Below are 17379 nucleotides of genomic sequence, written 5' to 3'. Positions count from 1 at the left end.
TTGGTACACTTTCCATCAGAATTTACACTTTGCCATCTTCCAATATCAAAGTACTAAGCAGAAATCTACCTCTATATTAAAAGTACAAAAAAATCCATCCAGTGGACTTCAATTTAGAGGAGAAGCTAGAAGTTCAATTATCTGGTTTTGCAGCACTAAGAAACTCATCCACAGATTGAATACCCATTAAACCAGAGGTAATGCTAAGGACATTGGAGTAAGCACTAAAGAAAGTCACTGCATTATGCCATTAGAGGCCAAAACTGTTTTTCTTGTACCTAAAGCAAACACTGACAGCCAATTTCTTATGTGGAAAATTATTTATAGGCAAACTTTCACTGACAACTCTTCAAATTTGGAGGTTCAAAATGATAAACTAATACAACTATGACACTTGCATATACTGAAATAGAGTGGACATGATTTCCTTGCTCCCACTAACAACTCAAGACATCTTCAAGGAAAAACGTTTAAGAGCAGTTAAACTTATTTCTATGCTTAATCTTTCCCAGAGTCTGGCTGGGGAAAACTGGTGTGCAGAATTTTCTGCTCAATTCAACTTTTGTTTTTAAACTTTGCAGTTCACCTTCAACTTTATGTTATAAACCACATTTCATCAGAATTTAATGTATGATTATCTACAGAAAACTGACAAACACCAATTCATTTGTTCAGATCTGATCAAAAGTAGCTTACCACACTGAGTTTATAAGAATTTAACATTATATACAATAAATCTCTGGTGCTTCCTAGATCAGAACTAAAATTTCAGTATCTCCTTTTCCCTCTCAACTTTGAGGATGACAGGGGAAGAGAAACTAGCAAACTACCCAGTTTGAGAGGCTCCTAGATTCTAGTCACTAAAGAGTCTCCAAGGACTTAATCCTTCAGTGCAACTCCTTCCCTTAAACTGGCCTTTTCCAGGAGATTCTACACAATTCTCAGGAATAGTAGTGAAGATCCTGGAGCTCTAACGCCTAAGCCTTCATATGGAAAGGTGACAATTCTTTCACTTTACCAACTCCTCTTCCCACAGTCAAGGGTAATCTTGTCTATTACGGTGTGTCTATCAAGGTGTTCCAGCCCTCCAATAGAATTTCAAATGTAATCTCCTACAGCCCATGAAGCTGGTGGACAAAATGCTCTTCAGAACGCCATTTCTGTTCCAGAATGCAAATGGCAGGAAATCACTCATTTAGCAGAACAAAACTTGCAAAGGAGTTAGGAAATGTTGCCACAGGAAACCCTGCTGGCCTGGAATCAAAGGATTGGGAGAGTATTGAAGAGGGAACTCCTGTATTACTCATATCACGGTATTGTCAGAGGCCCCAGTTTGCTAGGTATTATACCAAACAAGAGACAGTCCCAGCTGTGAAGAGCTAACAATCTAAAAAGACAAAGGGGATGGTGAATGGGACAATACAAGCAAGGTCAAGGTGTAAGCACATCTTGTTAGTTCCATCTTTTCCCTCATCCATTCCTGAAGAGGACCAACATATAATGGGGTAATAGAGAAGGGATTTGGTCAAAATATGTTCAACTCCAGATATATTTTCAAAAAGAATCATCTACACCTAACACCTTGCTCGATCTATCCATTATTAGTTGAGAGCTCTCCTTAGGTATTGCAGAAGAAGCAATGCAAAGTGGACTGCCAAACTGACATGGTTTCAAGTTGTACATCACTTCCTCTCACCACCTCTAGAACAGACTGCACAAAAGGAATTCTGGTTTGGGACTAATGCTATACACTCAAAAATGTGCCGGCTACACCTTAAAGTGAAGACATAAAAGGCACAATACAGGTAAAAGATATTCAGAAACTTATCTACTAGTAGAAAAGTATTTTTAATCAAGTCAGTATATTTGCTAAGAGCACATTCTATGCAACCAAATGCAATTTAACACACAAGATTTCAGAATGGAAATGCATATGTGCTGTTAACTATACCTGATAAAAGGAGAAACTTAAGAGTCTCAGATAAGGAAAGTATATCCCGGTGAAAACACTGCTGGAAGTTCATAAAGATAAACACTTAGGTTTACCTATTTGGTTTTTTTTTTATTACCATAGCATCTGAGGACACCAGAGATTGGGGCCCTATTGTGTTAGACACTGCACAAATAAAGAGACAAAAAACTTCAGAACAGGGATTGTCTCTCACTCCATGGCTGTACAGAATAAAGTTTTCAACAGTGCCTAAGTGCTGACTTAAGTGATTTGGGTGACATCGAGGTCAGAGGGAGAACAGAATGCAGTAGTCATAAGTGTGAGATGAGAGACTGAACAACAGCCTTAACAGACAGAAAAGGCTGAATCTTTGAAATGTATGGATGTACCTATGGTAAAATCAGGTATTGGCTAAAAGATACTAAAGAAAAGAACGTTTTTAGTTTTTGCTTTATTTTTGCTCTGTTATTTTTGAAGTATGCTTCTAAAATCTCTAGTTGCCCTTTTAAATAAATTATATTCAAGAACATATATTTTTAAATCATGTGTACCTTTATAAGTATTTTAATGACTGCAGATCCAGATGTATGACTCTCCATAAGCACATATAGAAATCAATTTTGAAAACAAACAAAAAAAAATCAGAAGCCATACCTTGTGTTGTTCTATCGCATCTATCCATTGTTGTCTATGATCAGGATCCTGAGCTCGTAGGTACCAAACACTATCATTTACGCTAATGTCAAATCTGCATTCATCAAAATCATGAGGCTGTAGAGGGAAACAAAAAGGGGGATATGATAAGCACAGCTAGAATTAAGCATAATAAAGATTAGCTATATCTCAAGCATAGAATGCTGAGAGTCTAGCTATAAGGTACTGTAGACCACACTATTTGCTTTTTTAACTACAGAGTTAATTAAATTCCTATTACAGTATTAAATCCATTTTGTTTGTTGGGCCTAAATACGAATTAGATAAAATTTAAGTTTAAAAAAAATGTTAAACCAACAAGTTACACCTTACACCAACCCAGAAAACTGCCAGCAGAAGTTTACAGTGTGACATATTGTATATAGTTAAGAGCTGATGAAACAGTATAGCAACTGCCACAAGATCCATTTAAAAACACTGAAGGATTCTTGGGATTCTACCCAAGCATAGACCAAACACTCCTTCCCCCATCCAAATAAAACAAACAAACCTTATAGCAGACTAAAAAAGCAAAACTAATAAATACCTCAAGCTAAGTTTTAACTTCAGAAAAAAGAGGCAGACACTCCACGAAGTCCACTATGGCTACTACTACTGACTTTAGATACTGTTCAGGTACTTTAGTAATGGGCAGTAGTATAAAATCATAAGCTAGATCATCAACAAACATTTGTGTTCATGTAGAATGATACAAATGCAATGCTAGTTGACAGACAAAAGAATGGTTGACAGATCACAAACAAAGACCCTTCAAAATTCCTAGATAATCACATTTAATCAAAAGGCTAACAGAAAATTTAAAAGAAAACAAAATAATGGGACATTACAGTATACAGATACTCTGAACACCAGTGACAAAAAGTTATTCAAAAACTTGCCTTAAAATGTTACATACAAAAACCATGATCATCCTCCGTCACCATACTATTAAAAGTTGACTGTTATGGGGTAACAGGTACTATATCTTAGTGCAAGGACTAGCTCCCAACCTCTAATATGGAACCCAAATATGTAACTAGTCTCTGAAATTACATACATTCAACTTTCACATATGAAATGAAAACTGGCCACACACACTGGGTGACTATCTTGTTTACAAGTGCACAGAGACTTTGCATGCAGTTTGCCTACAGAATTTCAGAGGCTGATTTGAAATGTGGCCTGTCGTGTGTCTTCAAATATCTAAACCAAGGGTCGGCAACCTTTCAGAAGTGGTGTGCAGAGTCTTCATTTATACACTCTAATTTAAGGCTTCGCGTGCCAGTAATACATTAACTTTTTTTTTTAGAAGGTCTCTCTATAATTCTATATTATATAATCAAACTAATATTATATGTAGAGTAAACAAGGTTTTCAAAATGTTTCAGAAGCTTTATTTAAAATTAAATTAAAATGCAGATCTTATCAGTTTAGTGTGATCCTTTGCCCTTGCTTTTCCTTGCTGAGTTTTCCAATGTCTGGTGGGATGTATTTGGATACTTTAAGCTGCACACAGGCTTCTGAGTGATCAGTTGTTAACCGGCTGGCAGGAGGTCAGCGGCTGGAACCCGAGATCGGCAGCTGAGGTGAATGGAGCTGGCAGGGCAGAGCAGGGCCAGAGGCCTGGACCCTGTCTGGCAGGGGGCCTCTGATGGAACTCCAACTGGAAGCAAGGTGAGTGGGGCTGCGGTGGGGACCCTGGCTGACAAGGGGCCAGTAGCCAGAACCCCAGAGCAGCAACTGAGTGGCTCAGCCCGCCAGTGCTCTAGGGTTCTGGACGCCGGCTCCTGCCAGCCAGGGTCTCAACCCGCTGCCAGCCTGGGGTTCCTTCATCCAGGCCAGCAGCAGGCACTGAGTGGGGCCGGTGGTGGGACCTCAACTGGCAGGAGCCGATGGCGGAAACCCCAGAGTGGCGGCGGGCTGAGTGGCCCAGCCCGCTGCCGCATGCCATCAAAAATTGGCTCATGTGCCACCTTTGGCACACGTGCCGTAGATTGCCAACCCCTGATCTAAACATTACTATGCATTCATGATGCATGGTAGCAAATACTTTGGGACAGTGGTTCTCAACTGGGGGCCCAGGGCCCCCTGGGGGGCTGTGAGGCTTCAGGCAGTCCACCAAGCAGGGCCAGCATTACACTAGCTGGGGCCCAGGGCAGAAAGCTGAAACCCTACCGTATGGGTGGAAGCCCAAGGCCCTGATCCTGCCACCTGGGGCTGAAGCTGAGGCTTGAGCAATGTAGCTTTGCAGGGCCCCAAGCAATTGTCCTGCTTGCTACCCCATAACACCAGCCCTGGCTTTTATATGCAGAAAACCAGTTATTGTGGCACGGGTGGGCTATGGAGTTTTTATAGCATATTGGGGGCATCAGAAAGAAAGGTTGAGAACCCCTGCTTTGGGCTATGCCACATGAACTATTTTAGAACAATACACAAAAATCTCAATATTACATCATTCTCTCATTTAATGGAGACTTCATAGGTAAGGTTGACATCTAGGTAATTTACTTAACCTCCCATCTCCCAAATGTAACTTAATATGTAGACAGAATTGAAATAAAAGAATGGGTGATCATTTTAGGTTAAAGTGTTGTTGATTTTTTAAACCACAACATTTCAGAAATCAGGAATACTTAGAAATAACAATACTAAAAAATAATAGTTTAAAGATGTCTTAAGTGCCTCATTTTCAGTCCTTCTACCTTTCAAACAGAATATTAGAAGTCACCAAATCACATGTGCCGACATCTGCAATCACTCATGGGGTAGAATAGCTCTGATTAAAATTGATTTTAACATAAAACATTAACAGTATGTTTATTTCTGGTGCAGCAGGGAATTAGTGATTAGGAACTTGGCTGCCTCTGTCTGACAGTACCATGGTTAGATATACTGGTAACAAGCTCTGTAAAAAGGGAACAGCAGCAAGAGACAGATGAAGGAGCTGAACAAAGGAGTGCAGTTAGACTGTGGAGGGCGACAGGAAAAGAGGCTTAGTTGGTAAATTACTTGCCTCTCTCCACAAACAAAACAAACTGCCAATACTGTTTCCCTAGCTAGCCAACTCAAGATTCCTGCCTCCCTCTGAAGAATAGTATAGGATCAAGTAAGTATAGGCTATCATAATACATATGCACAAGGGAACTGAATTAAGATTGCACAGGGAACCTTAATTCTGACATTTCCTAACTGGAGTGCTTTGCTTCACAAAGTTTAATACTATTTTAACAGTTCTTTTTATAGGCAATATTTATATACTAAAAACAGCAGTTTATCTAGTGAATTGGGCATAGGGCTGAGAATCAGGCACTCGTGATTTCAACCCCTGGCTGTGCCAGCAATTAACTGTATAGCTTTGGGCAAATGATAGCTTTTATGTTCCCTATTCAAAATGAGAAAGACAGCTTACCTCTCACAGGGCTGTTAAGATACAAGTGCTTTGAAAATATGAAATACTGTCATAATATTTATATAAAAGCACAGAGCCATGACATTCCATTAATGCCAAGTCAGGAGATGCCATTCTGAAGGGTTGTGGGTAATATATTCAAGGCCGATAGAAATCCATTCTCTCTCAGATACCACAGCATGTGATCCAGGAATGCCTCCCTCTTCAGGTGCAGAAATAGGAAGGAGGTGGTAAATGAAGGCTGTGCCTCATCCAGTGGTTAGAGACTGAAACAAGAGGGTGAACTCTCACCACACCAGCCAAGGAGGCGGAAGTTGTTAGGACACATGGCTTAAACCCTTCCTCTTTCTAGTTTGGGTAACATAAGTGCAACTGTACTGTCTCCCCTCACATCTTTAACCTCTGGCCTCATCCTCTTTTTACCTGCCTTAGATTCTATGACATAGAACTCATGGTTCCAAGGATATCAGTGATGTGTATATAATGTTTCATTTAGTATTTCCTTCACAGTGTGAGGACTAGCCTAAGACACTGTATGTATGAGAAGACAACATGCTTTTCAGAGTTCTCGATTCTTTCTCTACTCTATCAGTTTAAGAAGGAAAACAAAGTTTCAAGAAGATAAACACAAACAAAAAAACACTATTAGGTTACTTAACATAACTAAGCAACAATATTACCATGAAATGGCAAATGCTTTTTTGGCCATGAGCCTGAGAACCTGTGTTCAGTCCAGAAGCGACTGCACACACAACTAATCAATTGACTGGTACTAGTAACAAACTATTTAATACCCAGCCATTATGACTTTCTATACAGAGTTAATAAAGAGGAAATAAACCATGGAACTGGTTTCATACTGCTTTACTTTCCAATCAATATGGAGAAAAAAATATTAAAGTTGCAGTCTCTCTTCATAAGCCATAGGAAAATTATTTTGCTAAAGCAGCCACAACCTGCCCCCCAAAACATAAAAAACAAAACATTTTTTCCATGAGATCTTTAACAGGCCAAATGGGCAAAAAGAAAATGGCAGTTCTAGACAGGGGGATGGTACTGCAATGTTCCCAATTCCTTTTTGGAATCCCTAAAGGGGGAAAGTTAAGGTTGCATGGCTGTATTGGGTGCAAAGTGTCATCTTAATTATTTCCTGTTTTTCTAACGTTTATCTTCTTCTAGTGCTAGCTTTCTTTGAAGGGATATGTGAAAAGGACCTTAATATGACAAAAAAAATTCCCTAATGTTACAAGGGAACTAAGAAATATTCATTCTGGAGGGCTTCGAGAGCCTGCAGTCTTCCACATTGATGAAGCTTTTGAATGTAAACTTTCCTTAAAAAAGGGGGGGGGGGGACCTGAGGGTAAGTGAAGGGGAAATCAGTGTGACATCTGCTGAGGGAGCAGGCTTCCTAGGTGCTCATCATAGCTCTCAGCTATCAGCTCTACCTCTCCTCCTTCTGGGTCCCTCTCTGCCCTTGGTAGGTTTTGAAAGGCCAGAAGAGGAAGGGATCATTTAGCCAAGGAGTAGGGAGTGAGTAGGAGTCACTATCCACCATCAAGACCTAGAGCAGAAGAAGTGGAACTCTGGCTCCCCTTTCAACTTACTTCACCAGTAACCTCAGAAAATGCATAGCTGCACATGCAGGCGTCCAGAGAGCATTAAGGCAGATAGGAGAGCAGCTGTGGCTGGAGTTGGCCAGGGTGGAGAAAGAAGAGACTGTTCACATGAATGTTTTGGCTATGGATCTTATATAGACTGCAAAACAGTTTTTAAAAGTGTAACATGTCAGAGCCACCCTCTCAAGAGAGGGCCCAATTACCGCTGACAATCTAAAAATACATTATATGAAGCACAATGTTAGAATTATTATTATTTGTCCAGGGTATTTCACAGCACTAATTTAACCATAAATTCCTTTATTAAACCCAAGAGTTAATGGTATTTGCTCTAAACATGCCTAAAAAATAAGCAATTTACTGCACCCAAACAGTAATAAAATATTTATAATTGTTTGATCAAGATACTTATAAAATGGGCTAAACCCCAAAGTGCTAGACCCATACTGCTCAGCTCCAACTTGGTCAGGCAGGTATTAGCAATGGACCCTTTAAGAGTTAACTTTTTATACCCCTTTACAGGTCCATTGCAAACCAGTTTGGTGTTCGAAAGTTGACTGTGGTAAAGTGTTATTGGAGCTTTCTGAGGCAATCAGGCTTGTAGTTTATCCCCATGGTGGTGGGCATGAAAGAAAGATTCCTGAAGTAATTGCTGGCTTGAGAGAATGAGGCTTCCAAACTATGCTGGGGCCGCTGATGGAACTTGTGCCCACAGTTTGCCCTCCTGAAGGAGAACAAGTACATAAACCACGAAAAGGTACTAAATATCCAGGCCCACATGGGGGTGATTCATGAATGTCAACATGGACTGCACTTGGTTTTTTTGCTGATTGGGAGTCTACATTCATGGACAAGCTCGGCTACTATTTCCACCAAATGATATTGTCATAAATGGAGTTATTGACCCCACTGGTATTCTGGGGGACCCTGCATACTCACTTTTACCTTGGCAAATGAAACCAGACCCTAATTTAACAGGACCCAGCAAAAGACAGTTTAATTACTCTCAGCACATGACGAATGGCTACTGAATGTGCTTTTGGCAGGCTGAAATCCCACTGGAGATGTCTAGAGATCCATCATCAATGCTGTCCACATTACTGTGGCTTGCTGTGCTCCTCACAATTTTTGTGAAGCCATTTCCCCCTGAATAGACCTATGACTGCTAGGGGCTGCTGAATAAGTACACTCAGCCAGAAAGTGCACCTATCACAGATAGAGCTGGATGCACCCAGGCAAGTCAGGGATGCTTTGTGCTCCCACCTTATAGACTTACATTGTCCAGTGGAAGAGGGTGAAATAGTACTATTATGAATGTGTTTGTGAGAGGGTCTCATCGATTGTGGTGGGTTTCAGTACTATGCCATATACTTATGAATGACATGGCCACTTCTGAATGGGGGGAGGTAGTCACAGTATGGACTGATGTAAGGAAAAGACTGAAGTATGTATTGCTATAGACAACTGTATTGCAGGATAGTCTTTGCATACAAATTCATAATTGTTCCTGATCGTGTGTTTACCTTTATTTTAAATATACATTGTATGATGTGAAGCAGTGATAGCAATAAACTTTCTTGATGAAATAAAAAAAATATATAAACAATGCATTAGAAAAGTACAACATTCATCAATTCCCAGACAGGCCAGCTGCCATCATCACATCAAAACACCAGTAAAAGAATGTTACAGAAAAAACAAAGTGCATGAACCAGTGCAAATAGTGAAACCATGTACAGGACAGAAACTTCCTACCATGGGCATGTCCTCTGGCCATCTGTTCGCCTTTCCCTTCTCTCCCAATTTGCCATGCACTTGGCCGTGTGGGAGGGGGTTGGAGGCATACACAGTGGAGGGAGTTAATATGGAGGGCTGCATGGGGCAAGGCTGTCCTGCCCAACCACTCATGGAGCCCGACTGCCTGTGCCACCCAGTCCTGGAGTCTTCTAAGCTGCTTTTGGACTGCAGCACTGTATAGCAGGCAAAGGACTCAGGCTATGATGTGGGTGATGCAGCAGTAGCCTCTACTCCTGCAATCATTAGTGATATCAGCCACAGAAAGTTTTCTGCTGAGCTCTGTCCTATTCCCTTATCCTGTTCCAGGAACTGCAGTGCAAATGCATGCTTCCGCACTGAAACCCTGGCCTCAATCTGTGCAGCCAGCCTGAGCCTTTCCTTTAGCCACAAGTCCCTCTGTTTTTGGTACAGGACCTGTTGGTCTTGTCCAAAACCTCAACCCTAAGTTCATCAGGGAAAGACTTCCTCCTCGAATGGTCCATGAAGGTACACTGGCCCAGGTTTCTGATGCACTGTGTACAAAAGATGGAGGTACTGCAGCCAGTAGAGGTCAAGGGGCCTGGAACAGAACAAGACATGGAGTGTTACTCTCTCAAATAGCTCAGTGCAAGAGCACAGAAAAATTCCTTTTGGAATTTCAAGGACAAAGTCACAGGCGCCAACTTTTTGTGCTCTGCTCAGCACCCACCTTTTTTCCCCGCGGGTGCTCCAGCCCCGGAGCACCCACGGAATCGCCTATGGACAAAGTGATACTTCTCCAAACTGTACTTCTACATATTGTGAGAAGGATGCTTCAGACCACAGAATGTCACTGGACACAGCTTGATTAATTGCAGCAGAAGTAGTGCACACACAATGGTGAGTTAAAAATGCAAAGCTGTTTGTTTGGTTTTAGAAAATTGCAGAATTACTTGAGTTGGGGGTATGTGTGCCATCAGTGGCTGTGCTACAAATCTTTTTTTTAATCATTTCAGGCCTTCCATATTTTCAAGGACATAACAGCTCTTGTGGTGCCCAGCTGGCAATGGGAGATGTTATTCCAAGCTGTGGGTAGGAAACTGCAGTTTATGCAACCAAGGTATTCAAACTGTGATTGAATGGCACATCTGAATGGAGTGGGCTGGTCAGCTACAAAGATGGCCCTGGAAAATACACCCTTCCCCAGAATATGACTGACTGGAGTTCCTGCTTTAGGAAAAGTTTGCAGCTATCAGCACCTGGGAATAGGTCAGAATTCATGAGGGAATCAACAGGATGCTACATTAACTTCCACATGACTTACTCTGTTATGGATGCACACACACACACACACACACACACACCTCTCCACAGCCTCTCTGCTCTCCTTTTCCCCTGGCATATTTCTGGGTAAAATTTCAAACCCAGTAGTATTTAGGACTAGATTTGTAAATAAAAAAAAATTTCCACATCCCTCACCCCCAAATAGTTCACTGTTTCCAGACAACTCAATAGACTGCAAAGTACCATACTTAAAGGCATAGCATTGCAAGTTTTTTATTTTTTAAGGAACAGGAATAATGGTCCTAGCAAAAAAATCTGTCTTTCCAGTAAAAACACACTTTAAAGCAGGGGTAGGCAACCTATGGCACAGGTGCTGATGGCGGCACGCAAGCTGATTTTCAGTGGCACTCACACTTCCTGGGTCCTGGCCACTGGTCCTGGGGGCTCTGCATTTTATTTCATTTTAAATGAAGCTTCTTAAACATTTAAAAAACCTTATTTACTTTACATACGACAATAGTTTAGTTATATATATTATAGACTTTTAGAAAGAGACCTTCTAAGAACCTTAAAATGTATTACTGGCATGTGAAACCTTAAATTAGAGTGAATAAATGAAGACTCAGCACACCATTTCTGAAAGTTGCCGACCCCTGCTTTAAAGGTTTTCACCATTTGTATTTCCTGTTTGCAAATTTTAACTCCACAGAGTGGTGGGAGGGAGGAGGGTGCCAAGATGCTGGCATACAATTTGCTATTAGTATAGACTAACAGATGTTTTGCAGCAGCTTTAGCTTTGTGAATACCCACTTCTCTTCTCGGCAAAAGGTGCCACAGGATTCTTTGCTGCTTCTACAGAACCAGACTAACACGGCTACCCCTCTGAAATTTGCTATTAGTGGGTACACACTGCTAGCTGACAATTTTCAGAACTTTTGCATCAATTCATAGAGCAGAAATCCCTCGCATCAGTGTATTAATAAACATTAAAATGGAGCCAGAAACTTACCAGGCTCGGGCAGCTTCTGTCCATCTGCATCTGCTGCAGACTCTGTGGTGGATTGTTCCTCAGGGGGCATCAAACAGCTACTCCAAGTATGGACCCAAAATGTGCTGCTGCTCCTGCTCTAGAACTAGTTTCAGCAACAGAGTAACTTCATTGTCCTCACTTGACATGATGGTGATCTGCCCGAGGTGCGGTACTAATCCCTGGTTTTCCAGTATTCACTCTTGAGACACTTCATCTGCTCTCTGCATTGGTCACCAGCCTGGTAAATTGCAAAGCTGCCAGCTTCTTTGCTATTATGCGTGGTCATTCCTGGTTCTCTTACTAAAGTCCACTGTTTTGCTGGCTTTGCACCAAGGATTTACCAAAAATCTGGCTGTGTTTCCATGACCATGAAGCAGTAGTCTTTGCAAAAGGCTTCTTCTGTTCAGTCTCTATTGTAAACACAGAATGGTGCATTTGCAGCGCAGTGGTCAGAAGATAATGGAAGGTTTAATGCTGACTCACCGAGTTGCTACTGCACACCGGGGAGGGGGGGGGGGGTTGCTTCCATTTTCACTGGAGTTGGAAATTGTTGGGAGAGAAAGGACAAAGGAAGTTGGTCCATGGGACTGTGATATACTTTTGGCAGAGTCCCAGGACCTGAGTCAGGAATGGGGAGAGGAGAAGATGGGGCTGCATCTACACTGCAAAGCAATATGGCTTGAACCCTGGGTCACAGCTTTACTCTGGCCTCCATATCCGCAGGGTCCTGGGAGGCTAGATCTGAACCAGAGTTGGAGAGATGTGTGTAGATGGAAGGGGGTGACTGGGTTCCAGTCCAAGTCTAAACCCAGGCATACATTGCAGTGTAGGCATACCCTAGGATACTGTTTCTCAAATGCGGCCACTCCGGGGTTTCTATGCAGCCACAGCAGTTTCCTGGGCAGTGGGGGGGAAAGCATCAGCCCCCTCTTCCTCCCTGTTGCTCCTGCATGCACCACCTCTCTGAAGACACAGGTGGGACACACAATGCTTAAGGAGCAAAGTGAGGTGGCAAGGAGGGGAAGAGAAGGCGAACAGCAGGTGGAAGGAGTAAGGAGGCGAGTGGCGAGCCAGCACAGGGTGAGGCGGGCAGGGGGGGCTGACTGCACGTGGGAGAGTGAGGAGGTAAGCGGGGAGTGGTGGTGGGGAGAAGGCAAGCAGCGAGACATGTAGTGGCAGGGGCCCTGGCAGAGGAATAAGGAGGCAAGCGTTGAGCAGGCAGCAGGGTGAGAGTGGCTGCGAGTGAGGAGATGAGCGGTGAGCCACCAGTGAGCTGGAGTTCTTGCAGCAGGCAGGGAGGGTGTCGGTGGCAGGGGAGTGAGGAGGCAAGCAGCAGGTGGAGCATGAAGAGGAACACAGAAAGCAAACGCCAGGCAGGGGGGTGAGGAGGTGAGCGATGGGTGCATGGGCAGCAGGTGGAGCCCCCCTTTGGGAAGGCTAGCCCCTTTCTGACTGTATTCCCTGGAGCCACAAGTCCCATCCCCCACATCCCCCCCACACACACCCCTGCCCAGAGGAGCCCCAGGCTGGCTGGAGCCCAGAGCGCTCTTCCCCTCGTCCAGAGGAGCTTCAGGCTGGTCAAAGCCCCATGCTCACCCCCTTTCCCCCACATCTGCCCAGAGGAGCCCCGGGCCAGCCGCAGCCGTGCCTCCTCTCCCCTCCCCAGACCCAAGCCAGCCAGATGTTTTTCATTATTATTTGGACTTCTATTATGTCAAAGCATTTTTAAATTTACTTCAGAATTGTTATACAGACAACCACTTTTAGCAAAAAAGCGAAAGAAACAGTAACGACAAGAACATGCAAAGTACCTTATTTGTGTTTCTATTCTGTTAGGTCCAGTAAAGAATAGAGATAACTGTGCATGATTTTTATTACTGAGTCTGCAAAAAAACCCCAAAACCTTACATAAATAAATTACAATGATTTGGATGTATACATGTGCATATTACTTTATTAACTTTAGAAAAAATAAATAATTTTAGGAAAAAGTGGCATTGCAGCCACCAGCAAAAGTTGGTGGTCGCACTCTGAGGCCACTAAAAACTGTTGTGAGAATCCCTGTCCTAGGAGACTTGTGGAGTGAGTAAATGGATTTCTCAAAGACAAAGGACAAGTGACACCTCTAGTCAGGTGTCAAAGCTGACTGGCAATCACCTGTCCAATGGCCTTCTTTGGCATTAAAGCGAGGCAGGAACAGATCAATCTGCATTTTAGCAAACATGGAACCTCTTACCACAAGACTCCACATATCCTTCCTCAGAGCAGGAAGGAACTTTATCTAGGGCTAACTCTCAAGAAAATGCAGCGCAAAAACACCCCATCATCTCCTGCTCTTTCACTTAAGACAACAAAGGAACCGTCCCTTTCACTTTGCAGGAGATTCTGACCTGAGAATTTGGTCAGCCATGTTGCTGGGAACCTGTGGTAAGGATTTTACCTTGAACCAAGTCTAGCTTGTTAAGTTTTTGCTACTACTAATCTTTATTTTTTCCTGTAACCATTTCTGACTAATACCATATACTTGTACTCACTTAAAACATCTCTTTGTAATTAAATAATTTTTTAAAAATTTAAAATAATCCAGTGTTGTGTTTAAACTGAACTGCCTGGTAACTAGTCCTCAATAGGTAAATTCCATATGGATACTATGTTCCCCATTTTGTTTCTGTATGCAAACACCAAAAGAATTGAAATTCAAAAAAGTAGTCTTTTTGGCGGGTTGGGAGGCACATGAACCTCTTGATCAAAAGAGCATATATCTTCACACAAACGCTATCCTGAGCCTCTCCACCGAGTGCTGAACTGGCATCCCAATTTAACAATGCATGTGAATTTTAGAAAGCACTGAAAAATAGAATTTGAATAGAATTCCTGCTGCAATTTTAATTCTCTAATTACAATAGGTGTTTCATAAACCATACCCTGCTTGTTGTACTTATTTTGCAGTACTTAAACTAAGGGACTGAGTGGGAGGATTAGAAGCCTGCAGGGAAATTAACACATGGGGGATAAAGTGTTGCCTGGACCACTGTACTGTCCCTCTCTCACTCCAAACTCAAGTGACAGCAGCTATGAGACTAGCTGGTGGTGTAACTAGGAACGAGGCAGGAAGTCTGTGTGTACAGTTTTCCAGCATATAACAGATATTGATAAAAAAGCAATGCATTATTCAGCTATGAAGGCACAATTACAGCTTGACACTTTTACACTATAATACAATAGCAAGTTTAAATAATGTCCTATTAACGCCAGAAAAGCATTGTTGAATTAAGTGTACACAATATGATCCATGATGGGGGGGTGAAGAGAAACCACGTTTTCTTCAATGAAAAGGTTCCATCCCTGCAGTTTTATCTATATAGGCAGTCTTGACAAGAGTGAAAGTTAGTATAATATAAATATTTCACAAGAACTAGAATTAGAGAACTTAATATATTTGAATTGACAAGGAGAGTGTGGGTGGAACTGGTGGAAGCCTTGCTATGGAGTTTTATTGTAACTGACTGTATAAAACTATTTAACTGCTGATTGTCATCTTTTTTCAATTTCTAAATCAAATATATATAACACTATAGAATATTTAAATAAAGTGTCCCCAAGCTAGAACCTTTTCATAAAATACTCAATTTTCATACTTTTCATCTCACTGTCTCAAAAGCCCAAGTATTAACATTCTTATTCCGACACAGCATGAATAGGTATCTGGAAGTTGTGAGTGTATGTATCTATCTATCTCCATGGACTCATTTACCAAAGCCTTCCACTAGCTTATAGTAAGAGATCTATGCACTAGACCGTTATTCATCTTATTTTAAAAAAAAAATGTTCAATACTACATGATTTAGTGCATCTAATAAAACATCAGGAAAAATATTGTGAAAGAACAAAATTATGTTTTACAAAAACGTTGATTTCTTGTCAAACTCGTGCCCTTCTCCTTTAAAAGATTTTACAAAGTCATGACATGGTAAAGAAGCTTATCTTGGTCTCTTGATGTAATCAATGGGTAACTATTAGTTCTTTTTCCACTCCCAATACACAGGTGCCATAGGGAAAGACTATATCTAAGTTAACTACTTGGGAGACAGAGGAAAAAATTGCTTTTGGAAGATAGGACTCCACACCCAGAGTCGCAGGTCTAGACTGAACCCAAAGTTTAGAAATTCACACCCGCTCTTCCATTTCCTTTTCAGCTCATATTTTCTTCTGCGTTCTGCTATAAACATTCCTCAAGGACATCATGCTTGAACTTCCAGCTTATTCATGTTTTTGGTGTTGAACTAAATGGTCAAAATCCAGATATCTGGAAATGTGAACATTTAGCTGAAAACTATGGACAGAAATTACACAGGATCTGACAACATAAACTGTAATTCACTTCAAAGTCACGTTCTGAATCAGTACCACATGCAAGAGTATAGAAGCAGGTAGTATATCTGGCATGCTTATTTGCCTGTTGCAAACCAGAATACCTAAAGGTATTTTAGAGGTGTGCTTATATCCAAGACATGGAAAGAAACAAAGATGTAGGGTGTTCTTAAAGTACACATTTCTTTATGTGGTACAAGGGTTTATTCTGGCATTTAAAAATGCTAAAGTGCAGTAAGAGAGACTAGATATGATTCTAAAGTCATATCTGCTTACTTTTCTGAAGAGATTAATTTCTTTAAATTGTCATCACTGTAGAGACAGTACACTCGGAGAACATGAACTGATTCTACTCCGCCTCACACAACAGCACTGTTAACTAAGGTCCAAAGGCAGACCTTTAACAATGATGTGGAAGCAAGAAAGCCAGTTAGACTTTCAGATCCCAAGTTGAGTTTGCAATGACGACACACAACTTGCAAGTTGAGTTTGATTTCAAAGTCACTGAGAGAAATGTGGAACACTCCACTGTCAACTTTGTCATCTTCCAGGGCATAACTACAGCTTAAAATCAAAAGTGGGGGCAAGGGGACATTTAAAAAAAGAAATGTACAATGGAGCTGTCCTAATGTTAGACCACCATCTTCAATTCCTAAAGTTCACAGCTGCCTTAATGAATTTGATTAATCTGCAGCTCTAGAAAGAGCAAGACTCATGAAACAATAGGAGGATCCACTCAATAAGATATGAATACATCTTTGTGCTTACTAACTTTCATATTGTCCTCCAGTAATAATCTGGCAAAGACAAATCTGGAATTGTGCCCTTTTTGCTCCTCTATGATGGAAGTGTTCAGATAGCATGGTCATGAATATAGTATATACACACCCCACAGAATGTTTGAAAGGGTTCCACTTCTCTCCTCCCATACAAAAAAAAAAAAGCTACTTTTTAAAGTTAATATGGAGACTGGGCTTCCGCTTTTGCTTGAGATATCCCGGGATGACCAGAATACACATATGGGGTCTCTTTGGCAGTTGCCTGAATTAACAAGGTATTAAACTTTCAGACAATGACTACAAATCATTTCCATTCTTAATTACTCAGTGTGGACAGGTGGGGGAAGATTGGTTTTAAGCTAACTAACCCTAAACAATTTCTTCTGCCCTTTTAAAGGAGAGCCAACAGACAAACCAAGTTCCCCAACAAGGGATATACAAAAATGGGGAGGGGTCACAATCCTACACTTTCCTCTGTCTGTTTAGCAGCA

General features: G+C 41.5%; 1 protein-coding gene across 3 annotated transcripts in view; it reads right to left on the bottom strand.

The window, feature by feature from the left end:
* CERT1 (ceramide transporter 1) overlaps window positions 1–17379 on the bottom strand; it is a 153394-nt gene that overhangs the window by 116282 nt on the left and 19733 nt on the right. For all 3 annotated transcript variants that reach the window (XM_039543018.1, XM_039543017.1, XM_039543019.1), the window contains exon 3: window positions 2606–2722. In XM_039543018.1, the coding sequence (XP_039398952.1) occupies window positions 2606–2722 (117 nt within the window). The remainder of the gene's footprint in view (window positions 1–2605; window positions 2723–17379) is intronic.

The sequence above is a fragment of the Mauremys reevesii genome, linkage group 6, assembly GCF_016161935.1.
Source record: "Mauremys reevesii isolate NIE-2019 linkage group 6, ASM1616193v1, whole genome shotgun sequence".
NCBI classification, from domain to species: domain Eukaryota; kingdom Metazoa; phylum Chordata; order Testudines; family Geoemydidae; genus Mauremys; species Mauremys reevesii.
Note: the sequence above shows the minus strand (reverse complement) of the source record. Positions and strands in the feature narration are given on the sequence as shown.